This window comes from Melanerpes formicivorus, unplaced genomic scaffold (genome assembly GCF_026170545.1).
Source record: "Melanerpes formicivorus ecotype bairdi unplaced genomic scaffold, bMelFor1.0.p_v2 SCAF_47, whole genome shotgun sequence".
Classification (NCBI taxonomy): Eukaryota; Metazoa; Chordata; class Aves; order Piciformes; family Picidae; genus Melanerpes; species Melanerpes formicivorus.
The window spans coordinates 567745-593855 of record NW_027142399.1 but is presented as its reverse complement, the minus strand read 5'-3'; the positions used below and the strand labels follow the sequence as shown (position 1 = coordinate 593855).

Below are 26111 nucleotides of genomic sequence, written 5' to 3'. Positions count from 1 at the left end.
TACAGGAGGCTCTGCACATCACCTGACTCCAGAAGGAACTAGAAGCTCACTGCTCCTACCTGGCAAATCACCAGGGTGCTCAGACATGCTGAGAGCCCTCAACAGGAAGAGATTCAGAGCTTCCTTTAGAGTGGCTGGGCAGCTGCAGGGACTAAGTCAGGCATTATTCAGGAAGGTTCCTGGGAGAGATGAGGCTTTGACTGCTCCCTCAGAGAGTGTGCCTTGCATCCAGAAGGCCAAGATGTCCTCTGCTCCCCAAGGACAGAAAGGTGACCTTGCTGAGCCCCTAGGTCCCTGCTCCACGTCTGCTCAGGCAGCACACTTCTGCCATCTGCTGGCAGCGGCCGCGGCCCAGCCTGCAGCAGAGGCTGTGCAAGCCCAGCTGGGACATCTCCGTGCAGCAGTGACAGCAGCAACCTCTGCCAGCTCTCCTTCATGCCCTGCTACAAAAGGAATGCCCTGCAGCAAACAGTGGCTTAAGAAATGTCCTTTAAGTTGAGGACAGGTTTTCCTAACCCTGCCTGAAACGTGATTTGCTAGCTCAGAATCCCAGAGTGCCAGGCTGGGAGGGACCCCAGGGCTCACCTGCTCCAACCTTTCCAGGTGAGAGTGGAGTTGAAATCAGCTGGCTCAGCACCCTGGCAAGCTGAGTCCTACAACTGTCCAATGGAGGGGACCCCACTGCTTCCCCTGGGAGATGATTCAAATCTCTACCTGTTCTCATGATGACCAATTGTCCTCTGGAGTCCAGTGGGAATCTCCCCAGCAGGACCTTGTCCCCATCACTCCTTGTCTCTTCCATGGGACTCCTTGTCAAAAGGGAGTCTCCATCCTCCTGGTAGCCACTCTTTATTCACTGGTCCATAGCCTTCTCTCCTCAGGGCTGACCAAGCCCAGCTCTGTCAGCCTCTCCTCCTGGGGCAGGTCAGTGACTGAGAGCCCAAGGCAGGGCACTCCCAGTTGCAAACCAAACTAAGCTTCTACCAGCAGAGTCACTTCTGCCCTGCCGCTTTGACTCCACAGCTTACACTGAAAATCTCGCCTGAGAAGCTTCAAACCTGCACAGCAGCCCACCAGCAGGCACTGCAAGAGGAGGAGCAGAGGTGCCTCACCTGTGACAGGGTCGTTTTCCAAGGACATTCTGCTGAAGGCAGGCGTGGCGTTGGAGATGTCGGACAGCGTGCGCCGAGCGCTGGCCACCGGCAGCGGAGGTTTGGGGACGTCGTAGCCATCTTCTTCATTTTCTGACTCCTCAGGGCCATTGCTGGCACTGGCTGCTGCCAGATCCCCTGCATCTACAACAACAACAGGCACACCTCTGAGCTCTGGGACTGGACACAGGCTCCATCTCTCAGGGCAGGCTCTCTCCCCCTGCCGCCCCCAAGCGCTGCCGGGACACTGAAGGCTTCGCTGCCGAAACTCCCTTCAGGGGAAGCTCTTTTCAGGAGGTGCTGCTAGAATCACAGTGCTCAGGATAGATGTGGGCTGACAAATGCTGCCCAGGAAAATAAACCAACCACCAAACAATTCAAACCTTCAGCATTTTTTCCCCCTACCACCTGCTGAGCATTTGTACAGCGCTGAGCTTCTCAGCATCGTCCCCGCACCACACAGGCTGAGGACAAAGACCCAGATGTTTCCAACAGACATCCCAGCCATGGGAACAGTGAAAGCAAATCACACTCAGTTTAGCCTCAAATGCTGCTCCAGCTGGGACTGGGAGCAGTTCACTGCACCCCAGTTTCTCAGTTGCTTTCTCAGCACACCCACTCACCAGAAGTGTTGGCAGCCTCGAAGGCAGAGGATGCTGCCTGGGAGTGAATGTTGTACATCGCTTCATACATGCAGGCCTCTGGCTGCTGCTCGCACTCTGAAACTCTGAGGGAGAGAGAGAACAAAGATTTCCCTTCACTCATGGATGCCCCCTCCCTGGAGGTGTTCAAGGCCAGGCTGGATGAGGCCTTGAGCCACCTGGGCTGGTGGGAGGTGTCCCTGCCCAGGGCAGGGGGTTGGAACTGGATGATCTTCAAGATCCCTTCCAACCCAACCCATTCCACAGCTACCACCTAGTCTCTCTGGCTGAGATTCTGCACAGGTTGTAGCCAGGAGGGGGTTGGTCTCTTCTCCCAGGCACCCAGCACCAGAACAAGAGGACACAGTCTCAAGCTGTGCCAGGGGAAGTTTAGGCTGGAGGTGAGGAGAAAGTTCTTCATGTAGAGAGTTGTTAGGCATTGGGATGTGCTGCCCAGGGAGGTGGTGGAGTCCCCACCCCTGGAGGTGTTGAAGAGGGGATTGGATGTGGCACTTGGTGCCATGGTTTAGTAGTCAGGAGGTGTTGGGTGCCAGGTTGGACTTGATGATCCTTGAGGTCTTTCCCAACCTTATTGATTCTGTGATTCCAAGTGACCTGGGAAAGAATGCTTGCTGCAGAGAATGTCCCAGCAATGGACAGTGCAATAATCAGCTTAAGAGAACTTAACTGATACCAGCAGAACACAAACTGCAGATGGAATTTTCACCTTCAGTGGCTGCTGCTCTCACAAGGAAGAATCCCAGAGTGCCAGGTTGGAAAGGACCCCAAGGATCATCTGGCCCAACCTTTCTAGGTGAGAGTGGAGTTGAAATGAGCTGGCTCAGCACCCTGGCAAGATGAGTCCTAAAAGTGTCCAGGGGAGGGAAATCCACTGCTTGCCTTGGGAGATGATTCCAATCCCTAATTGTTCTCATGATGAGTCCAATGGGAATCTCCCCAGCAGTACCTTGACCCCATCACCCTTGACTTCTCCATGGGATTCCTTGTCAAACGGGAGTCTCCATCCTCCTGGTAGCCAACCTTTATTCACTGGTCCATAGTAAAAAGGTCTCCCCTCAGCCTTCTCTTCTCAAGGCTGAACAAACCCAGAGCTCTCTGATGAGAAGGGAGTGGCTACCTGGCCCCTTCTACACTGTGCAAGGCTTCAGCAAGAGAGCAGCAGCCACATTTCACTCACACTCAGCTGTGTCAGCCTAGGCCTGGTGAGCATCACTGGGGAGGAATTCAGCAAACCAAGCAAGGAGAATCATCTAGCAAACAAATCTGCTTGCCCAGAGCTGTGAGGGGGAGGCAGAGTGCACACAAACAGAACCTCACCGTAAGCTCTGAGTCATTTCCAAAGGCATTTTGAGCTCTGGTTTTTGTACAGCAGGTCCTGGAGGCACCACAGGCAGAGAGGATGGTGACATGTATTCAGTGTCCTCATCACTTTCAGACTGCTCCCCAGGAGGCAGTTTTGGTACAGGCAGTGGTCTGGAGGCAGCAGAAAGAGAACAGAAACATCAGGAAAATACTGATGGCAAATCTAACTCAGATGAAGTTGGCCTTTAAAACCCCCAGTGGGACCAACAAGCAGCTGCCTTGGGGTGACTCTGGCTACAGACAGACTTTGGCTTTCAGGGTCCTCAGCTGCAGCCCAGCTGCAAAGTCACACTGGTGCAAAGTGTGCAGAAGGAAGCTGACAGTGTCACACCCTTTATGCATCACCTGCACCACCACAAAGACCAGCTCAGAAGGGAGCTCCTAAGGGAGTTAATGGAACTGTAGCCTCTTTCCTATGGCCACAGCCAAGGGGTGACTGCCAGCACAGTCCATGGATCTTTGCCATGCTGATCCCATCCACCTCCTCTAGGTTGTGTCTTTTGAGTCTGTCAGAAATGGAAACCAAGGCTGACAGAGCTTTGTCAAATTCTGTCCCTGGCAGCAGCATGGAGGGAGCCCTGCAGTTACAGTTCTCTAAGTTACAGAAGAGCACTTCTGCTGGAAAGCAACAGACCTGGCAGCTAAGGAGTAGATGGCATTGGCAGATGAGGAGGGTTTGATTTTGGGGTGTTCACACTCTGAGGTTGTTGGAGGACCAGTGTTCAAGCTCTGAAAGAAACAAAGTCCAAAGCAGGCATCAGAAACACCAAATACAGCAGAGTCATGGCAAAGCTGCTGGGGACTCACTGAACTCATTCACAGGCTGCACTGGCTTGGAAGGGACACTCACAGGGCGTCTTGTTCAACTCCCCTGCACTCAGCAGGGACACCTCCAACTCCAGCAGGCTGCCCACAGCCACATGAAGGTTGATCTTGGATGTGGGGCCTCAACCACATCCCTGTGCAACCTGTTCCAATGTTTCACTGCTCTCATTGTGAGGAACTTCCTCCTGACATCCAACCTAAATCTGCCCTGCTCCAGGGTCAAACCATTGCCCCTCAAAGCACCTCCCTCAGAAGCCCTCCCATTATTCTCCCTCAATTCCCCTGCATTCCAGGCACTCCTCAGCTCCTTTTCATCTCACCCTCAGCACAGGATCAGCCTATTCAGCCATAAACCATGAGAAGAGGGCACCTTGAAAGCCTCAGTTCCTCCCAGATTAACTTCACCTCCAGCAGGCCCTACTCACCACTGGGTTGTCCAGGCTGACTGTGCTGCCGAGCCGATGGCTCTCAGCCCTGGAGTCCATCTGAGAGGGCAGGGAGAAGGGAAGGGAGTGCCTGTTGGACAGCTCTCTGCCAGCCCAAGGGTCACCGGGGCTGAGAGCCACAGGGGGGGCCTTGGGAATGGGCCTGGCTGGCCACAGCTCTGCCTGGCGGTTGGAGGGCACAGGGGGAGGTTTGTCCCTTGCAGGGCAGTCCCCAGGCGTGCAGGGCAGGGGGCGCCGCTGAGCTCGCCCTTCAGTGCCGATGGAATGCGGCCGGTCCGGCGGCGGCGGCGGGGGGAGGTCTCTGAGCGTGGGTGGGATCGGCAGAGGTTTGTCCTTGTGAAGAGCACCAGGGGCAGCCTGCAGGGCAGAAGAATGCAGAACATTGCTCAACAAAGGCAGTGGAGCCCCGAGAGAGAGCAGGGAGGGGGGTGGGTGGCAGAAGGGTGGGGTTTGGCATTCACTTTGTCTCTAAGGATGTGGAGATAACTCTCCAGAGCTCCACTAGGTTAACCCTCCAGAGACATCCCCTCTGCAGGCTCCAAGGGAACAGGCTCACAGGTTGGAAGGGCCCCTTAAAGGGTATCTTGTCCAAGCCCCCTGCACTCAGCAGGGACACCTCCAACGACATCAGGCTGCCCACATCAAGGCTGACATGACTATCTCCAGGGGTGGGGTCTCAGACACACCCCTGGGCAGCCTGTGCCAGTCTTTCACCAACCTCATCGTGCAGAACTCCCTCCTGACGTCCCACCTACATCTCCCCTGCTCTCCTGCCTGCCTGCCCCACCACAAATCCCAGCTGAGTGTTTGGTGTCTCTGACCTTTGAAGTGGTGCCAGGACTGGAAGCCCCGGGTGGGTTGGCCACTCTCTGCTGCAGCAGGTCCAGCCGTGGCGGCACAGGGGGCAGGGCAGCCTGGGGAGCTACTGAGAACGGAGACGGAGGACGCTCCACCTGAGAAACAAAAGCATGAGGGAAATCAACACAGGGCCAAAGGCAGCAGGAGTCCTTTTGTCTGGAGAGGTTTCCAGGCTCTGAGAGTTGCAGTGGCTTCAACACTGCTGCTGGTAACAAACTGCATCAGTAGCTACACACAGAGGAAATCCAGGCACAGCACAACGGCAGCCGACTGGCAGCAAGCCTTGATCATAGTATCATAGAATCAGTCAGGGTTGGAAGGGACCACAAGGATCAGCCAGTTCCAACCCCCCTGCCATGGGCAGGGACACCCCACACTAGATCAGCCTGGCCACAGCCTCATCCAGCCTGGCCTTAAACACCTCCAGGGACGGGGCCCCAACCACCTCCCTGCACAACCCATTCCAGGGCTTCACCACTCTCATGGGGAAGAACCTCCTCCTCACCTCCAGCCTGAATCTCCCCACCTCCAGCTTCATTCCATTCCCCCTAGTCCTATCACTGCCTGAGATCCTGAGCAGTCCCTCCCCAGCCTTCCTGGAGCCCCCTTCAGATACTGGAAGGCCACAATGAGGTCACCTGGGAGCCTTCTCTTCTCCAGACTGAACAGCCCCAACTCCTTCAGTCTGTCCTCACAGGAGAGGTGCTCCAGCCCTCTGCTCATCCTTGTGGCCCTTCTCTGGACACCTTCCAGCACCTCCACATCCCTCCTGTAATAGGGGCTCCAGAACTGGACACAGTACTCCAGGTGATCACCAACAGCCTCAGGTGTGGCACGATAGACAAGCTGTTTGTGCTGGAGTAACAAGAGCTGCCTTACTGTGCCCTCAGCAGAAGCAAGCTGCTTCTTTTCTTGACACAAGAGGGCAGGATGTGCTGCAAAACCTCCTTAGAGCTGCAGGCACCAGTGTGCAAACGACCAGGTCCCACACTAACAGCCTGCAGCAATCATTTTGTGCACCAAAACCTTCCTTTTTGCCCCTGGAAAGCTCTTTATCCACCTACCAAACGACAGAATGTTAGGGGTTGAAAGTGACCTTGAAGATCATCCAGTTCCAACCCCCCTGCCATGGGCAGGGACACCTTCCACCAGCCCAGGGTGCTCAAGGCCTCATCCAACCTGGTTTTGAACACCTCCAGGGAGGGGGCAGCCACAGCCTGCCTGTTCCAGGGTCTCCCCATCCCCACTGGAAAGAATTTCTTCCTAATACCCACTCTGAATCTGCCCTCCTCAAGCTTCAACCCATTGGCCCTTGTCCTATCACTGATGGCAGAGTTATCACACCTTTATTGGACAAAACTATCAGCCAGCCTGCAACAAGCTGACAGGCAAACTGGCTTCCTCAGCAGAACAGCTTTGCCCTCTACCCAGTTAGTCATCAGGACCTTGGGAAGGCTTTCTCTGGTTGGCTGCATCCATCACTGAGGGAAAGGGATGAAGTTCTGCTGACATGGGTGAACTATGGCTAGTAGATCAAAAGCACCACTGCTAAGCATGCACACAGGTGTTGCAAAGCCAGACCTCACATTCCCATAGGTCAAGTCAGACATTTCGCCCTTCTGAGGCATCTTTCAGGATAAGCCACTAAAGATTCACAGATTGCATCAGGTTGGAAGGGACCCTCCAAGGTCATCTTGCCAGCAGGGACACCTCCAACCAGAGCAGGCTGCCCAGGGCCACATCAAGTCTTGAATGTCTCCAGAGATGGAGCCTCAAACACATCCCTGGGCAACCTCTCCCAGTATTTCACCACCCTCACTGCAAAGAGCTTCCCCTGATGTCCAGCCTAACTCTGCCCTGCTCCAGTTTCAAACCATTGCCTCTCATCCTACCACTCCAAGCCCTTCTAAACAGTCCCTCCCCAGCCTTCCCCTTCAGACACTGAAAGGCAGCTCTAAGATCTCCCTGGAGCCTTCACTTCTGCAGGCTGAACAGCCCCCATTCTTTCAGCCTGTCTTCACAGCAGAGGTGCTCCAGCCCTCTGATCACAAAGATTTCAAAGTGTGATCCCCACTGACAGTGCAAACTGAAGTGACAAAAGCTAACCTAAATCTCTGCTTTGCAGCCTGAATAGAAATCTCTCCTGCTACAAGGCCTGGCAACCCTCCCCCCTCCCCCCCAACAAATCACTGAGCCCACAGAAAGCTGGTGGAGAACAACACACTGCAACAGCTGCTAGCACACACTTGGGCAGCCTTACTTTGGTACCAGCAAGTTCCTTCATCATGAAGAGGGAGTCATCAGCTCTGTCATCATCATCATCATCATAATTGGGTGAGGGGGTCCCTTCTGCCCCTTGTCTGGACAATCCTCCTCCTCCCCTGGGGTCGAAGGGGTCGACGACAATGGGCTCTGTGCCTTTGATTTCACAGCGGCAGAAAGGGCAGCCCTGGCCCTCTGACTCCTGCAGGGAGGAAGAGCACTGTTACAGCAGCCACTGAGCTGCAGGCTCCAACACACACTTCATGCACAAAGAGCTTTAAAGCTGGGGTTTGGCAGCTACCATGACCACCTCCAGGGATGGGGGGGACTCCACCACCTCCCTGGGCAGCCTGTGCCAATCCCTCACCGCTCCTGAAGCAAAGAAATTGTTCCTGATCTCCAACCTAACTCTCCTCTGGCATGATTTCAGGCCATTCCCTCTCCTTCTATCACCTGATACTAGGAAGACCAACCCCCATCTCACTTCAGCATCCTTTCAGGGAGCTGTAGAGAGCAATGAGCTCTCCACTCAGCCTCCTCTTCTCCACACTGAACACCCCCAGCTCCCTCAGCTGCTCCTCCCCAGCCCCTTCCCCAGCTTCATTGCCCTTCTCTGGACCTGCTCCAGCCCCTCAATGTCCTTCTTGGAGTGAGGAGCCCAAAACTGAACATCAGCTGAACAGCTGAGGGAAACTGAACAGCTGTGGAAAGTGAAGACACCACTGCTGCAAAGAACCAGCAGCCAGAGAGACGAAGCAGCAGCAGCAGCAATGCCTCACCTGCCAGGCAGTGAGACAGGAGGTGCACATCAGATGGCCACAGGGTTCAATCTTCACATCCTTGTCATTCTCAGCACAGATTTTACACAGCTGAAAGGTGGAGCCCATCTCACAGTACAATTCATATTGTTCCTGGAGGAAAGACAGACAGACAGACAGGGGTGGGTGATGCTGTAAAATGCCAAGCATGGGCAGAGGGAGCTGTGAGAAACCCAACAGGAGAGTCACAGGAAGAAAAGGAATTGCAAACACCTGTACACAGGGCAAAGGAGAGTGGAAGTCTGCTGCTAGAACTGTCAAGCTCTGAAAAAGTGGGCTTCAGGTCATCCCAGAGCTTCATAGACTCACAGAATGGGTTGGGTTGGAAGAGATCTTGAAGATCATCCAGTTCCAACCCCCCTGCCATGGGCAAGGACACCTCCCACCAGCCCAGGTTGCTCAAGGCCTCATCCAGCCTGGCCTTGAACACCTCCAGGGAGGGCACATCCACAGCCTCATTGGGCAGCCTGTGCCAGTGTCTCCCCACCCTCACTGTCAAGAATTTCTTCCTAATCTTCAGCCTAAACCTGCCCTCCCCAAGCTTCAATCCATTCCCTCTCATCTAGTCATAGAATCAATAAGGTTGGAAAGGACCTCAAAGGTCATCAAATCCAAGCTGGCACCCAATACCTCCTGGCTACTAAACCATGGCACCAAGTGCCACATCCAATCCCCTATTGAACACCTCCAGGGATGGGGACTCCACCACCTCCCTGGGCCACACATTCCAATGCCTAACAACTCTCTCTGGGAAGAACTTTCTCCTCACCTCCAGCCTAAACCTCCCCTGGCACAGCTTGAGACTGTGTCCTCTTGTTCTGGTGCTACTTGCCTGGGAGAAGAGACCAACCCCCACCTGGCTACAACTTCAGGGAGCTGGAGAGAGCAAGAAGGTCTCCCCTGAGCCTCCTCTTCTCCAGGCTAAGCAACCCCAGCTCCCTCAGCCTCTCCTCACAGGGCTGTGCTCCAGACCCCTCCCCAGCCTCATTGCTCTTCTCTGGACACCTCCAAGTCTCTCAATGTCCTTCTTAAATTGAGGGGCCCAGAACTGGACACAGGACTCCAGGTGTGGCCTAACCAGTGCTGAGCACAGGGCAGAATGACCTCCCTGCTCCTGCTGGCCACACTCTTCCTGATGCAGGCCAGGATGCCATTGGCCCTCTTGGCCACCTGGGCACACTGCTGGCTCATGTTCAGTCACTTGTCAACCAGTACCCCCAGGTCCCTTTCTGCCTGGCTGCTCTCAGCCACCCTGTCCCCAGCCTGTAGCACTGCCTGGGGTTGCTGTGGCCACAGTGCAGCCCCTGGCACTTGGACTTGTCCAACCCCCGACTGTAGCTCCTGCAAAATCCAATATGCCAGCCTTAAAAAGAAGCCTTGGGGATACCAAGCATGAGAGAATAGGGGTAGAAGCTGAGAAGAAAGTGAGTTTTATGGGCTGGAACACTTTGCTCACCTGTGTGACTTTGATGTGGTCCTGAGGTGTGGGCTCACACAAGCCTGTCAAGTCAGGGTTCTGATTCCGGCCGTCGGGGAATAAATAACTGTGGGGAGTGGGGGAGAACAAATGGAGTCTGTGTGCAGGAACACATCTGAACAGGTATAAAGCATCTCATGGGGAAGTAGGGGAGGCAAGAAGGAATGAGGGTGAGAAGTGATGGGTAGGAATTTGAGTTACTCTGAATTCAAAAGAGGTTTGGGCAGAGTTTCCCTGGGGGGTAAAGTGCAGGCATAATGTCCTTCTTAAACACCAAAAGGAAACTTGTCTGCCTGGCTGGCAGCAGCCTGGATTTGAAAGAGGATGCTATGGTCCCAGAATACTCCTCTTAAATCATCCTAGAATCATAGAATTGTTTGGGTTGGAAAAGCCCTCTAGGGTCATCCAGTCCAACCAGCAACCCAACCCCACCATGGCCACCGAACCACGGCCCCAAGTGCCACGGCCACAGGGTTCTTGAGCACCTCCAGGGATGGGGATTCCACCACCTCCCTGGGCAGCCTGTTTCAATCCTTGACCACTCCTGCAGCAAAGAATTTTTTCCTCATCTCCAACCTAACCTTCCCTTAGCCCAATTTCAGGCCATTTCTTTTTGCTCTGAGACTAGGGAGCAGAGCCCAACCCCCACTCACCGCAGCCTCCTTTCAGGGAGTTGTAGAGAGCAGCCAGGTCTCCCCTCAGCCTTCTCTCCTCAGGGCTGAACAAACACAGCTCTCTCAGCCTTTCCTCAAATGTCAATAAAGCTTTCCTGACCTCTGCTACCTCTCCTGTGAAGTAGCTCCTGTGTGGTGTCCCCAGAGGCTACACTTCACCACTCAAATCCACTTCGAGACCTCCTCGGAGGATTGATTAAACAAACGGAGAGCGAAGAAGGGCAGAAGTGCAAGGAAAAAAACCCCCCCAAAACTCAGTGCTGCTGAAGTTACTTACAAGCCTTCCCTGAAGCCATCAATCAGTGCTTGGAAGAGAGGTTTGTTGTGGGGGATTGTCTGAAGGATGTTGCCATCTGCAGTGACGTAGCCAATGGCCCACTGCCCCAGCCGCGTGCAGCTCAGCCGGAAAATGTAACTGCAACACACGGGAAAGAAATTCACTGGGGGCTGCAGCAGCAAGGAGAGATGAAATGCCAAGCAGGCAATGTCTTTGCCTGGCTGTCCCAAGGCAGCAAACCAAAGCTAGCAGGAATAAGCTGATGAATTGTGGCAGCTTTCCTCTCAGTTTACCCCCCAGGCAGATTAAAGAATGGTTTGGGTTGGAAGGGACCTTCAAGATCAGCCAGTTCCAAGCCCCTGCTGTGGGCAGGGACACCTCCCACCAGCCCAGCTTGCTCAAGGCCTCATCCAGCCTGGCCTTGAACACCTCCAGGGAGGGGACATCCACAGCCTCCCTGGGCAACCTGTTCCATTGTCTCTCCACCCTCACTGTAAAGATTTTTTTCCTCATCTCCAGTCTAAATCTCTGCTCCTCCAGCTTCAATCCACTCCCTCTCATCCTAGCACTCCAAGCCCTTGTCAGAAGTCCCTCCCCTGTAGCCCCTTTGGGTATTGGAAGGCTGCTCTAAGGTCTCCCCAGAGCCTTCTCCTCCCCAGACTGAACAACCCCAACTCCTGTAGCCTGTACCCACAGGGGAGGTGCTCCCCTGTACTGCTCAGCTGCCTTCTCTGTCTGAAGTTGGCTTCAAATGTCCACACTGCTTGTGGGAGCTGCAATCTACTCAGCTGAGCTGGTTTTACACATGTGCAGCAGGAAGCTATGGGACCCACAGACACATTCCCCTACTCCTGATCCTGTCAGCCCACTGTTCAGGCTCCTTCTGGCAGCACCCCCTCGGTGTGCTCACGTTCTGTTGTGGTAACCTGGAGAGTGGGCAGGAGGAAAGTCACCACCCCATGGAGGCTGATCTCCACACAGAGGGCAAGCTAGAGTTTTCTACAGCTTACATTTCTGAGGAAGCCTCAAAAGACAAAGACAAAGCCAACTTCCCCAGCCAGGAATGAGCCAAGAAGTTGTCAAGCACCAACCTGCCAGGTTTGTGAATGAATTTCTGCAGCCTGGCTTTCACCTCATCATAGGTGAGGAATGCCATATAACCAGGGTGAGTCACTGCTAGGCTATTCCAGTTCCTGAGCAAGGAGGACCATGGCTGTAGAAACAAGAAAGAAACAGATTAACCATGAACAAGGCAGCAACACACAGAGAGTGCTCCTTAAGCAAAGGGATGAGTTCTTAGGTTAAAGCAGCATCATGAATCCAGCAGAGGAACCAAACCTGCATTTCCATGCAGCAGTTTCTCTCTTGTTGGTGATAAAAGCATCCCTAAACAAATCTCCTTTAATAAGCCATAGAATGTCTAAGGATCTCAGAGACCATCTACTCCAATCTGCCTGCCATGGGGGGACAGCCACCCAGCCCAGTCAGCTGAACTTGGTTGCCCAAGGCCACCGAGGTCACCGAAAGACAGCTGAAGAATAGCTACCAATTCCTGCTGCCTCTGCAGGGACCAGAGCTTATTCCTCAGACAGGGATAAAGGCAAGAGCTTCAAAAGATCATGCAGAGGACCAGAAATGATGACTAGCCTGATCTCTGACACCAGCTTCCTATATGGCCTCAGGAAAGTGCCTTCCCCTGTCTCGATTTCACCGTGCGCCAGACGCTGGTGACTGCTCCTCAACCAGCCAGCCTCCCCGGGGTGGGGCAGGCCCTGCTGGCTAGTCTCAGATTTGACTCAATAAACCAGTTGATACATGCCAAATGCTCCTGAAAGTGATGCACACAGAAATGGTAGAACAACTGTTGGAAAGCTTTCAACCTGAGACAGGCCTCAGTGCTTAAATCTCATCCAATCCTCCCTGGCTTCCTGTCCACCAGGAGCTATCAGCTCCCCCTAATAACTTCACAGCTCTTGGCAAGTGCAGCAGCTCTGAACTTGCTCTTTGTTTGCTAAAGCTGGGAAAAAGTTCTGAATGAGATCAGCTGCATTGCAACACTGAACATGGGAATTTTTCATCTAGACCTATCTTAATTACAACCCACCCTAGCACATGGGAAAAGGCAGGTCAGAGCCAAAGGGTTTGCTCTTGGTCTGCACCACCAGAAGCTCTCTTGGAGTTTATGGAAGGCTGTGGGTTAGAGTTTTACCTGCTGTTAATAACACTTCATGGAATCACAGAATGCTTTGGGTTGGAAGGGACCTCAGAGATCATCCCACTCCAACTCCCCTGCCATGGGCAGGGACACCTCTCAGCTAGACTCAGCTGCTCAAGGCCTCATCCACTCTGGCCATGAACACCTCCAGGGAGGAGGCAGCCACAACCACTCTGGGCAGCCTATTCTCACCACCCTCACACTGAAGAACTTCTTCAGCTCCAGTCTAACCCTGCTCTCCCTCAGCTTCAAACCATTCCCCCTTGTCCTGTCTCCACACACCCTCAGGAAAAATCCCTCTGCAGCCTTCCTGTGGGATCCCTTCAGGTATTGGCAGGCAGCTCTAAGGTCCCCCTGGAGTCTTCTCTTCTCCAGGCTGAACACCCCCAGCTCCCTCAGCCTGTCCTCACAGCAGAGGTGCTCCTCTGGACTCCTCTGGACTCACTCCAGCAGCTCTGTGTCCTTCTCATGCTAGGGACACCAGAACTGGAGGCAGGGTTGGAGGTGAGGTCTGAGCAGAGCAGAGTCAAGAGGCAGAATCCCCTCTCTTGCCCTGCTGCCCACATGCTCTGGCTGCAGCCCAGCACATGGAGACCTTCTGGGCTGCATGAGGGCATTGCCAGCTCATGACAAGCTTCTCATCAACCAACATCTCCAGGTAGCTACTCTCAGTTCACTCTGCACCCATCCTTACAGCACAAAGTCAGTGCAGTGTGTCCAACCCAGCTTGTCCCAGGAAAGAGAATCCACCCTGAAGCACCGAGAGCCACTTCAAGCCCTGCAGGTTCCTCACTGCTCACCTGGAAAAGTCGTGTGAAGATATCAAACTCAAAGACTGAAATGTAGTCATTGCAGGTCAGGTCAATTGTGGACTTCAGGGCCATGGCTTCCAGCCCTGAGCTGATGGGATGCACTTCATGCAAGGCCTGACGGAAGCTCTTCCAAGGAACAATAGTCCTAGGGGAAAGCAAACCAGCTGTAAATGGGAGGTGCCTGAGGGCCACCACCACCATGCACACAACTCACAGATGTTTCCTGCTCAGCATGCACCTCATGGTGTTGCAAGAGAGTACCTGAGTGCTGTGTCCAGCTCTGGGCCCCTCAATTTAAGGACACTGAGACCCTTGAAGGTGTCCAGAGAAGGGCAAGGAGGCTGGGGAGGGGTCTCTGAGGAGAGGCTGAGGGAGCTGGGGTTGCTTAGCCTGGAGAAGAGGAGGCTCAGGGGAGACCTCCTTGCTGTCTACAACTACCTGAAGGGAGGTTGTAGCCAGGAGGGGGTTGGTCTCTGCTCCCAGGAACCCAGCACCAGAACAAGAGGACACAGTCTCAAGCTGTGCCAGGGGAAGTTTAGGCTGGAGGTGAGGAGAAAGTTCTTCCCAGAGAGAGCTGTTAGGCATTGGAATGTGTGGCCCAGGGAGGTGGTGGAGTCCCCATCCCTGGAGGTGTTGAAGAGGGGACTGGATGTGGCACTTGGTGCCACGGTTTAGTAGTCAGGAGGTGTTGGGTGACAGCTTGGACTTGAGGATCTCTGAGATCTTTCCCAACCTTATTGATTCTATGATCTGACTTCTATGACTCTAAGAGAGCAAACCCAAATTAACCACATGAGATTGATTCATTTACACAAGCAGAGGATCCCCTGGCACTGCAGCAGCCAGATGAAACCCAGGCACTTTGGGAACCTTACATCCAGCTCTGCTTTCTCCTTTCCCTGTGCTCTCCTATCTTGCCAACACAATCAGGGTTTTATGCACCCTGAGCTGCACACAGCACCATCACTTGGAGCTGCTAAAGGAGGAGTTAACAGCAAAGCTTTCAGCAGAGGCCTGGGCCTGGTGGAAGTGTGGCCCTGGGCAGCCTGCTCTAGCTGGAGGTGTCCCTGCTGCCTGCATGCAGGGGGGTTGGACTTTGGAGGGTACTTTCTAGCCTGATGCAATCTGGCCAAACCAGAGCCTGTTCTGTCCACAGGAATATTTCCCTTCTTTTGAAAACATCAAGTGGGAGAGAAACACAGAAAGCAAGCTTCAGACAGCTGTGTCATTTCGGAGTGACCACCACTGCTCTGTGTCCTGACAGCTGCTAATTAAACTCTTGATGTGCAGCACCTCGGTTTGAAAGCAGCACCCCAGCTCCACTGACTTCAGTCCTGCTGCTGTGGACACCTGCAGAGTTCACTCAAGGTTTAGGAGAGACAAAACAATCCCCCCTGTCATTCCAGCACTCTGCACACAAATGGGCTCTGCACTGCCCCTGCACCTCCCAGCCCATCTCACCAAAGCCACCATGCAAACTGCCAAATGCTGAGGGGGGCCAGAAGGGAGGGGATGATGGGACTGGAAAGGTTAATTGGAGGGAAGATGAAAAGGATTTAATGTCAAGGCTCACCTAAGGGACAATTAAGAGATGGGAACCTTTGGAAGAAGAGAGTAGATTGTTTGGCATCACTCATGGAGCTTAATTAGCAGTTGGGATTCCCAGATTGCACTGGGTTGGAAGGGAGCCTCAAAGGTCAGCTTGTCCCAACCCCCCCTGCAGGCAGCAGGGACACCTCCAACTAGAGCAGGCTGCCCAGGGCCACACCAAGGCTGATCCTGAATGTCTCCAGAGATGGGGCCCCAACCACATCCCTGGGCAGCCTGTGCCAGGACTTTACCCCTCTCATTGTAAAGAACTTCCTCTTTCATTTTCCTCTCCTGAAGTGAATTAGGGAGAGGAAAACTTAAGCTGAATAAACAAAGGAAGCTCTGTATAAGAGTCTCCTAGGGAAAGACCTATGACTTGAGACATTCAGAAGGAGGCAGGACAAAGAAATCAGAACTGGAAGGGAGGTCCAATCCTGCTCCTCACCCCAGGGAGTGCCCCCAGGGGCTGGGAGCTTTCTCCTCTCGCTCCTTCCAACCTGACCGAGGCCTTTCTGAAAGGCAAGGCAGCAGGCAGTGCTGCTGTGTGCAAGTTGTTGCCACAGCTCTCAGTTCTTGCAAGCAGGGCTCAGAAACTTACTTTTCCCCAAAAGCCTTCCTCCAAAACTCAGCAGCATCTGCCTTGGTGATCCGGAAGGTGTCCCCCTGGAAGAGGCCGCTCGGGAAAATGCCTTTGAGCTCTGCCAGCATGTGGCTGAAGATCAGGGAGAGCTTTGTCAGGTTCCTCCTGCCAAGGGATGCAAAAGGAAAGTCCTCTTTTAGAACAGACACTGAACAAGACAGAAATGGACCCCTCCTGCAGTTCAACCCCTCCTCTGGGACCACCTTGCAGGGATTGCCACAGCAGCCAGAACACAGAGTCACAAAGGGGTTGGGTTGGAAGGGACCTGGAAAATGATCCTGTGTCAGACCCTGTGTCAGGGCTGGAGCTGGCAGCAGGGTGTGCAGAGCAGCAGTGTGTACACAGCAGCAGAGTGTTTCCCCTCAGTGTAGCTCAGCAATCAGCTCATTTCCAAACCACCAATTTGTCATTCTTTTGCCAAATAAACACAGAATGCCTGAAGAGAGGAAGAGCTAAACCCAAGCTGTGCTGGGGGAATGTGTGCAGTCTGCAGCTCTGGGAGGCACAGGAGAAGTCAGAGACTGTGTCACCTGTGCCAGGAGCTTTCACAGAGGCACAGAATGGGTTGGGTTGGAAGGGACCTTCAAGACATCCAGTTCCAACCCCCTGCCATGGGTAGGGACACCTCCCACCAGCACAGGTGGCTCAAGGCCTCATCCAACCTGGCCCTGAACACCTCCAGGGAGGGGACATCCACAACCTCCATGGGTAACCTGCTCTGGAAGGCTCCAGGGAGACCTTAGAGCAGCCTTCCAGTACCTGAAGAGAGCCACAGCAGAGCTGGGGAGGGACTTTGTACAAGGCCTCATGGTGACAGGATGAGAGGGAAGGGCTTGAAGCTTGAGGAGGAGAGATTGAGACTGGAGGTTAGGAAGAAATTCTTGAGGGTGAGGGTGAAGAGACTCTGGCACAGGCTGCCCAGGGAGGCTGTGGGTGCCCCTTCCATGGAGGTGTTGAAGGCCAGGTTGGATGAGGCCCTGAGCCACCTGGGCTGGAGGGAGGTGTCCCTGCCCATGGCAGGGGTTGGAACTGGAAGATCCCTACAAACACTCAACAGAGAACTGTTCCCTTACCAGCCCAAAGCATCACCACAGCCTCTTTGCTTACAGCTGCCCTCAGCTCCAAAGCCTGCCCTACCCTGCCCCTGGCACAGGGCTTTGCAGAGGGCTGCAGGATCTCAGGGGACTGTTTTAGGGAACAAAACCCAGCATGAGGCAAGCCTGCTTTTCAGTCACCCAGTGCTTACTAATCAGCTGGCTGCCCAGGGCAGGGCTCTGCAGGCTGCAACAGGCATCTTCCTCAGGCTCCCCTCCTCCCTGCCCCCTCTCAGCTGTGGTTGTGCTGCTTCCTTCCTGCTTCAGGACTGCTTTTGCTCCACTCATCTCAGGGGGAGTCAGGAGGTCAAGCAGGCACTTCCATTTGCACCACAGCTCTGCACTTCAGCCCCTCCACAGGCTGCCTCCCAGCTGGGTTTGCTGCTGCTGTTGACTCCCCCAGACCTGCAGCAGGTTTTTCTCTCCCAGTTTGCTGTTTGCTGGCCAGAAGCCTTTCTGCCCTGTGCAGGCTCAGCCTTACCAAGGCACTAACCTCACAGGAAGGGTTGCAGCTGAGCTGCCTCTTTCAGCTACCTCAACAGATTGAAACAGGTTGGAAAAGACCCTCAAAGGTCATCTTGTCCAACTGCTCTGCACTCAGCAGGGACACCTCCAACTAGAGCAGGCTGCACAGGGTCACATCAAGGCTGGTCCTGAATGGCTCCAGGGACACAACCCCCTCCCTGGGCAGCCTGTGCCAGTGCCTCCCCAACCTCCCTGTGCAGAACTTCCTCTTGGTGTCCAACCTAACTCTGCCCTGCTCCAGCTTCAAACCACTGCCTCTCATCCTATCACTCCAAGCCCTTCTGAACAGTCCCTCCCCACCCTTCCTGTAGCTCCCCTTCAGATATTGCAATGCAGCTCTGAGGCTCCCCAGAGCCTTCCCCTCCCCAGGCTGAGCAGCCCCAGTTCTTTCAGCCTGTCTCAGCAGCAGAGGTGCTGCAAGCCCTCTGATCATTGCTGATTAATTCACACTACAAAGTCACCCAGCACCTGATGTGCTTCCTGACTGAACTGCCTTTCTCCCCTCAAGGCAATGTTAATGCAGCACTACCATTCCTGCCACTATTTCTCAACCCCTTCCCAGCTAACCATCTGACACAGGATCATTTTGTTCCTCACACACAGCAAGCAGACTGCTCCACTGGATGACTCAGTCACAGTGCTGTGCTTGCACACCACAGTGTGACATGTGCACACTGCCAGGGCTGCAGAGCTCACCCTGCTGCAAACACTGCTGTGCAGAGGAACCCTTGCACCTTGTGCCAGTGCTCAAAGGGTGGCCACCAGGAGGATGGAGGCTCCCTTTTCACAAGGAGTCACATGGAGAAGGCCAGGGGCAGTGAGCACAAGTTACTGCTGGGGATGTTCCCTTTGTACTGCAGAAGACAGTTTGTCACTATGAGAGCAGTTGTTGGAGACTGGAATCATCTCCCAAGGGAAGCAGTGGGTTCCCCTACACTGGACAGCTTGCCAGGGTGCCAGGCCAGCTCACTGCAACTCCACTGGCACCTAGAAAGGTTGGACCAGATGATCAGAGAATGGTTTGGGATGGAGGGGACCTCCAGAGGTCATGCAGTCCAAGCCCCCTGCAGTCTGCAGAGACATCCTCCACTAGACCAGGTTGCTCAGAGCCTTGCCCAGCCTGACATTGAGTATCTCCAGGGATGAGGCCCCAAACCACCTCCCTGGGCAACCTGCTGCAGTGTTCTACCACCCTCATGGTGCAGAGCTTGTTCCTAACACCCTTTCTCCTTTCCTCCCATTTCAAAGCAGTGTCCCTCATCCTGTCCCTGCAGGCCTTTGGGAGCAGTCCCTCTGCAGCCTTCTTTAGCCCCCTTCAGGTACTGGAAGGCTGTGAGGGTGCTGGAGCCCTGAAGCAGGCTGCCCAGTGAGGTTGTGGAGTCTCCCTCTGGAGCCTTTCAGGACCCAGCTGGATGTGTTCCTGTGTGGCCTGCTCTAGGTGCTCCTGATTTGGCAGGGGGGTTTGACTCCATGCTCTCTGGAGGCTCACAGCCTCACCCAGCCTGGCCTTGGACACCCCCAGGGACAGGGCATCCACAGCCACTCTGGGCAGCCTGTTCCAGACTCTCACCACCCTGCTGCTGAAGAACTCCTTCCCAAGATTCAGTCTAACCCTGCTCTCCCTCAGCTTCAAACCCTTCCCCCTTGTCCTGTCTCTGGACACCCTCAGGAGGAGTTCCCCTGCAGCCTTCCTGTAGGATCCCTTCAAGTACTGAAGGCAGCTCTGAGGTCCCCCCTGGAGCCTTCTGCTGTCCAGGCTGACCACCCCCAGCTGGGTAACTTCCTGAGCAGTGTCCCAGCAGGACTTTGCAAGGTGACTTCTGTTGAGCCAGCAGCAGTTAAGAGGAATTTCATTCACTTCCTGTGCTGTAAGGCTGGTGGAAAGTAGTTCCTCTGTTTCTATTTTTGGAGCTGATTACTGTGTGCAGAGGACTCTGAGCCTGCCTCAGAGCTGCAAGAGACATCTTGGGCTCACTTCAAGCTCTCCCCCTTCCCACATGCACAGGCTGGAGCTGAGTGTCACCACCAAGAGCATGCAGAGAGCTCTGTGCTGCTGTGGGAGCAGGATCTGGCTGCTCACTGGGGGAGCAGGCACAGGCAGCTGGCTGCTGAGGCTGGGGCTGGCTGCTGTGTCTGCTGCACAGCTCACACCATCTGCAAAGCTGCTGTGCTCTGACAACCTCCTACCTCTGGGGCTGCTGAAAGGTGCATTTGACTTGTTGGAGAGTCATTAAGAGAGCTGTTGGGGGGGAGGTTAGCTCATCAGGACAGCAAACTGGAAGATGTAAAGCAGCTATAGGGGGAAAATGTCTGACTGTGCAGGGCCCAAGGGCTGTGGGTTTGATTGGTTTCATTTCCTTCAGGGCTGGAGCTGGCAGCAGGGTGTGCAGAGCAGCAGTGTGTACACAGCAGCAGAGTGTTTCCCCTCAGTGTAGCTCAGCAATCAGCTCATTTCCAAACCACCAATTTGTCATTCTTTTGCCAAATAAACACAGAATGCCTGAAGAGAGGAAGAGCTAAACCCAAGCTGTGCTGGGGGAATGTGTGCAGTCTGCAGCTCTGGGAGGCACAGAAGTCAGAGACTGTGTCACCTGTGCCAGGAGCTTTCACAGAGGCACAGAATGGGTTGGGTTGGAAGGCACCTTCAAGAGCATCCAGTTCCAACCCCACTGCCATGGGCAGGGACACCTCCCACCAGCCCAGGTGGCTCAAGGCCTCATCCAACCTGGCCCTGAACACCTCCAGGGAGAGGGCATCCACAACCTCCATGGGTAACCTGCTCTGGAAGGCTCCAGGGAGACCTCAGAGCAGCCTTCCAGTACCTGAAGAGAGCCACAGCAGAGCTGGGGAGGGACTTTGTACAAGGCCTCATGGTGACAGGATGAGAGGGAAGGGATTGAAGCTTGAGGAGGAGAGATTGAGAGTGGAGGTTAGGAAGAAATTCTTGAGGGTGAGGGTGAAGAGACTCTGGCACAGGCTGCCCAGGGAGGCTGTGGGTGCCCCTTCCATGGAGGTGTTGAAGGCCAGGCTGGATGAGGCCCTGAGCCACCTGGGCTGGAGGGAGGTGTCCCTGCCCATGGCAGGGGGTGGGACTGGAAGATCCCTACAAACACTAAAGAGGGAGGGGGCAGCCACAGCCTGTGCCAGAGTCTCCCCAGCCTCACTGCAAAGAATTTCTTCCTCATGTCCAGCCCCAACCTGCCCTCCTCCAGCTTCAATCCATTCCCTCTCATCCTATCACTCTAAGCCCTGGCACAAAGTCCCTGCCCAGCTTTCTGCCAGGTGCCCTCCAGGTACTGGAAGGTTGCTCTAAGGTCTCCCTGGAGCCTTCTCCAGGCTGCACAGCCCCACCTCTCCCAGCCTGCCCCCACAGGGCAGCTTCTCCAGCCTTCAGTTCATTTTCATGCCCTCCTCTGGACCCACTCCAGCAGTTCCATGTCCACTTCTTGAGCAGAAATCCAAGCCATGGCATCCCAGCCCTGAACACAGGAGCCAAGCACCCCAGAAACAGGCAGCAGTTGCCAAGCAGCAGTGAGCCACTCCTGCCAGCACCGAGAAGCCCCTCCACATTCCCAATGAGAATCACTCCCAACTCAATGCCATGCCTGCACCTCCAGCCACAGCAGCAGAGCCCCAGAGCTCAGCCTCCCAGCAACTCTTATTTTACAAGCACTGAGAGCTAAGAAGAATGAAAACCTCACTTCCTCCCCAGGCAACAATCTGAAAGCTCTCAGTTGGCCCTAAACTGATCTTTTTGGGGGGCAATTTTTGAGGAGAGACAATGACAATGAGTGCAAGTGGATGCCAATTATGCTAAGTGCTGCTGAGCTTCCACAACTATCACTTAGGGCTAACAATCTGCAGTGCAAGTGGAAAAGAAACCCCTGGCATTCCTCTCTCCAAAGAGCATTGAAATGATAATGAATTTCTTCTTCTTCTTGGGTAATAAGCAGTTAGTTAGTGCTGATATGCTGCAGCCTGGCAAGGAAAAGCCCTTCCTTGTGGGCAGCTTTGGAGCTGGCTCTTTCCTTTAGGATGCTCTCATTTAAATGCAGAGGTAGGCTTCCCTGGAGTGAAGCTGGAGCTGGCTTGGGAGTAAGTGACAGAAAGGGGACTCAGGCTGTGCAGCATCTGAGCTCCAGGGGTTACCTTTCTCTCTCTCTCTTTGCACTGCAGTGTGTTGCAAGCACTCCAAAGGAGGAGGGTAGAGCTCTGACCTCCCCTCTGCCTAGAAAGCTTTGCTGGTGCATGGCTCAGCACACTTCTTCCTCTTGAAGAAAAGCCAACTTGGGTGGTTGGTTTTTTCCCCCCCCCCTTCCCTCCAAGTCATCCTGGATGTATTTCCTTCCCCTCTGGAGATATGCAAGGTCATTCCCAGCAGCCACTGAGCACTGGTAGCTTTTCCTTGGGTGGATTAGTAAATCCTCACTTTGTAGTTGCAGGGGAATAAGAAATGCTGAGCCAGCAGCCCACAGGGCCATTGTCAGGGAGAACAACAGCTGAGCACAACCCAGCTTCCCCAGACCATTTAACAAGGACAAAAGAAAGGCCTCAGAGCAGCCTTCCAGCACCTGAAAGGGCACCCACAGGAAAGCTGGGGAAGGACTTTCCACAAGGGCTTGTAGTCATAGGGGAGAGGAAATGGGTTGAAGCTTGAGGAGGGCAGATTGAGACTGGAGCTGAGGGAGAAATTCTTGCCAGTGAGGGTGGGGAGAGACTGGGACAGGCTGCCCAGGGAGGGCAGCTTGCCTGCTCACAAGGCCCCAGGATGAAGCTGCTCTGCTGGCTCAAACTCAGCCTTTAAAGAGTAACTAGAAGTTAGTGTGTGCAGTCAGGAGGTGCACCCACAGCCTTCCAAGCCCCCTCAGCAGCATTAATCTTTAAGCAGATAGGGAAGGCAGCTGAAGCAGAATTCAAACAGCATCTTTGGAGCTCCCCTCACAAAATCACTGAATTGTTTGGGCTGGAAAAGGCCTCTGAGGTCACCCAGTCCAACCAGCAACCCAACCCCACCATGGCCACTAAACCATGGCCCCAAGTGCCATGGCCACAGGGTTCTGGAACCCCTCCAGGGATGGGGACTCCACCACCTCCCTGGGCAGCCTGTGGCAATCCCTGACCACTCTTTCCATGAAGAAATTTCTCCTTCTCTCCAACCTAACCCTCCCCTGGCACAATTTCAGGCCATTTCACAGTATCATAGTATCAGTCAGGGTTGGAAGGGACCACAAGGATCAGCCAGTTCCAACCCCCCTGCCATGGGCAGGGACACCCCACACTACATCAGCCTGGCCAGAGCCTCATCCAGCCTGGGCTTAAACACCTCCAGGGACAGGGCCCCAACCACCTCCCTGGACAACCCATTCCAGGGCTTCACCACTCTCATGGGGAAGAACTTCCTCCTCACCTCCAGCCTGAATCTCCCCTGGCACAGCCTGAGACTGTGGCCTCTTGTTCTGGTGCTGGCTGCCTGGGAGAAGAGACCAACCTCTGCCTGTCTGCAACCTCCTTTCAGGGAGTTGTAGAGAGCAAGAAGGTCTCCCCTGAGCCTCCTCTTCTCCAGGCTAAGCAACCCCAGCTCCCTCAGCCTCTCCTCACAGGGCTGTGCTCCAAACCCCTCACCAACTCTGTTGCCCTTCTCTGGACACCTGCCAGCAAGTCAACCTCTTTCCTAACCTGAGGAGCCCAGAGCTGGACACAGGACTCGAGGTGTGGCCTAACCAGTGCAGTGTCCAGGGGCAGAATGAGCTCCCTGCTCCTGCTGGCCACACTGTTCCTGCTGCAGGCCAGGATGCCATTGGCCCTCTTGGCTGCCTGGGCACACTGCAGGCTCATGTTCAGCCTACCATCCACCAGCACCCCCAGGTCCCTCTCTGCCTGCCTGCTCTCAGCCACTCTGACCCCAGCCTGTAGCTCTGCCTGGGGTTGCTGTGGCCAATGTGCAGCACCTGGCACTGGGATGTGTTCAATCTCCTGCCCTTGGCCTCTGCCCATCTGCCCAGCCTGGCCAGGTCTCTCTCCAGAGCCTCTCTGCCCTCCAGCAGATCAACTCCTGCCCCCAGCTTGGTGTCAGCTGCACATTCACTGCTGATGGACTCAATGCCCTCATCCAGATCATCAATGAAGATGTTAAAACTGATCCCTGGGGCACACCACTGGTGCCTGGCTGCCAGCTGGCTGTGGCACCATTCACCACCACTCTCTGGGCTCAGCCAGAAGGCAAGGGAGGAAGCCTCTGAGTGCTGCCAGCACTGACGTCACAGTCAGGGTGCTGGGAGCCACAACAGGAGGATGCCTGCAGCCTGCTGACGGTTGAGGTGTGACACAGGAGGGCTGCTTTTGCCTTCAGCAGCTCTGTGCCTGCAGCTGGCTTCAAGCTGAAGGGAGAAACCAACAGAACCCAACCCTGCCCAGCCACATCCGCAAGCACGGCGAGCGCTGACATGAGGACTTGCTTCACCCTCCCACAGCACCTCTGAGCCTTGCTGCAGTGTGGAAGCCAGGGAGCACAGTCAGGCTTCACAAACACAACTGCAAATGTTCCCCTTCTGCTCTGCTGAGACTCCACCTGCAGCATCACATCCAGTTCTGGTGCCCCAGCACAACAGGGACATGGAACTGGTGCAGGGGGGCCAGAAGATGAAGAGGATCCAAGGGTTGGAGCAGCTCTGCTGTGGGGACAGACTGAGGGAGCTGGGGGTGTTCAGCCAGGAGAAGAGAAGGCTCCAGGGAGACCTTAGAGCAGCCTTCCAGTACCTGAAGGGTGCCCACAAGAAAGCTGGGAGACAGACTTTTCACAAGGGCCTGTAGTGACAGGACAAGAGGGAAGGGACTGAAGCTTAAGGAGGGCAGATTTAGACTGGAGATGAGGAAGGAATTCTTGACAGTGAGACACTGGCACGGGCTGCCCAGGAGGGTCTGGATGCCCCCTCCCTGGCAGTGTGCAAGGCCAGGCTGGATGAGGCCCTGAGCAAGCTGGGCTGGTGGAAGGCTGCTCCCATGGCAGGGAGGTTGGAACTGGATGATCCTGAAGGCCTCTCCTAAGCCAAGGCCTCCTGTGAGTCCATGAGCAATGCCACTGCAATCTGATTTCATACCTCTGCCCCCAGCCAGCAGCAGCTACCATTCCACACTGTGCTCCCCTGGTGTCTTCTCTAGACACAGCATCCCCAAGCCTCTCAGTGCTGGCTGCCCCCTTGCAGCTACAGGACTGCTACAAACCAGCAGCTGGAAGACTTGGTGCTCCCCAAAGCCATGCTCCAGCCCTGCCTCAGCCCACCTGGGCTGAGCACACTGGGGACTCCCTGAGGAACTTGGAACACACAAGGAGCCACTCAGAAACAATAAAAATGGGAGGCTGATGCTCAAGTGGTTAAAGCAGCTCTGATCACTGTCCCACACCACAGCCTGCTCTCCAAACAGGTGACACATGGTGTGATGGGTGAACACCAGATGGATAAGGAACTGGCTTGATGGCTGCACCCAAAGAGTGGCTGTCCATGGCTCCATGGCCCAGTGGAGGCCAGGGACAAGCAGAGTCCCTCAGGGAGCAGTCCTGGGCCCAGGCTTGTTCAACATCTCTGTGGGTGCCAGGGACAGTGGCACTGAGTGCACCCTCAGCAGGTTTGCTGATGACACCAAGCTGTGTGGGGCAGCAGACAGCTGGAGGGAAGGGATCCATCCAGAGGGACCTGGACAGGCTGGAGAGCTGGGCACAAGCCAACCTCAGGAGGTTCAACAAGACCAAGGGCAGGGTCCTGCAGCTGCATGGAGGCAATCCCAGGAACAAATCCAGGCTGGAAAGCAGCCCTGAGGAGAGAGACTTGGGGGTGCTGGGGGAGGAGAAGCTCACCAGGAGCTCTCAGTCTGCACTTGCAGCCCAGAAAGCAAATCAGATCCTGGGCTGCAGCAGGAGAAGTGTGGCCAGCAGGGCAAGGGAGGTGATCCTCCCCCTCTGCTCAGCTCTGGGAGACCCCACCTGGAGTACTGCCTCCAGTTCTGGAGCCCCTATGGCAAGAGGGACCTGGAGGTGCTGGAAGGTGTCCAGAGCAGGGCCAGGAGGATGAGCAGAGGGCTGGAGCTGCTCTGCTGTGAGGACAGACTGAAGGAGTTGGGGCTGTTCAGTCTGGAGAAGAGAAGGCTCCCAGGTGACCTCATTGTGGCCTTCCAGTATCTGAAGGGGGCTCCAGGAAGGCTGGGGAGGGACTGCTCAGGATCTCAGGCAGTGATAGGACTAGGGGGAATGGAATGAAGCTGGAGGTGGGGAGATTCAGGCTGGAGGGGAGAAGGAAGTTCTTCCCCATGAGAGTGGTGAAGCCCTGGAATGGGTTGTGCAGGGAGGTGGTTGGGGCCCTGTCCCTGGAGGTGTTTCAGCCCAGGCTGGCTGAGGCTCTGGCCAGGCTGATCTAGTGTGGGGTGTCCCT

The 26111-nt window shown here is 54.9% G+C and overlaps 1 protein-coding gene across 1 annotated transcript in view; it reads right to left on the bottom strand.

The window, feature by feature from the left end:
* Positions 1–26111, bottom strand: part of CBL (Cbl proto-oncogene) — a 45362-nt gene that overhangs the window by 8234 nt on the left and 11017 nt on the right. The window contains exons 3-15 of the mRNA XM_068159953.1: positions 16028–16174; positions 13828–13984; positions 11904–12025; positions 10813–10950; positions 9841–9928; positions 8346–8477; positions 7565–7768; positions 5268–5399; positions 4426–4803; positions 3810–3904; positions 3131–3286; positions 1775–1878; positions 1113–1295 (exon numbers count right to left, since the gene is read on the bottom strand). Of these exons, the coding sequence (XP_068016054.1) occupies positions 1113–1295; positions 1775–1878; positions 3131–3286; positions 3810–3904; positions 4426–4803; positions 5268–5399; positions 7565–7768; positions 8346–8477; positions 9841–9928; positions 10813–10950; positions 11904–12025; positions 13828–13984; positions 16028–16174 (2036 nt within the window). The remainder of the gene's footprint in view (positions 1–1112; positions 1296–1774; positions 1879–3130; positions 3287–3809; positions 3905–4425; positions 4804–5267; positions 5400–7564; positions 7769–8345; positions 8478–9840; positions 9929–10812; positions 10951–11903; positions 12026–13827; positions 13985–16027; positions 16175–26111) is intronic.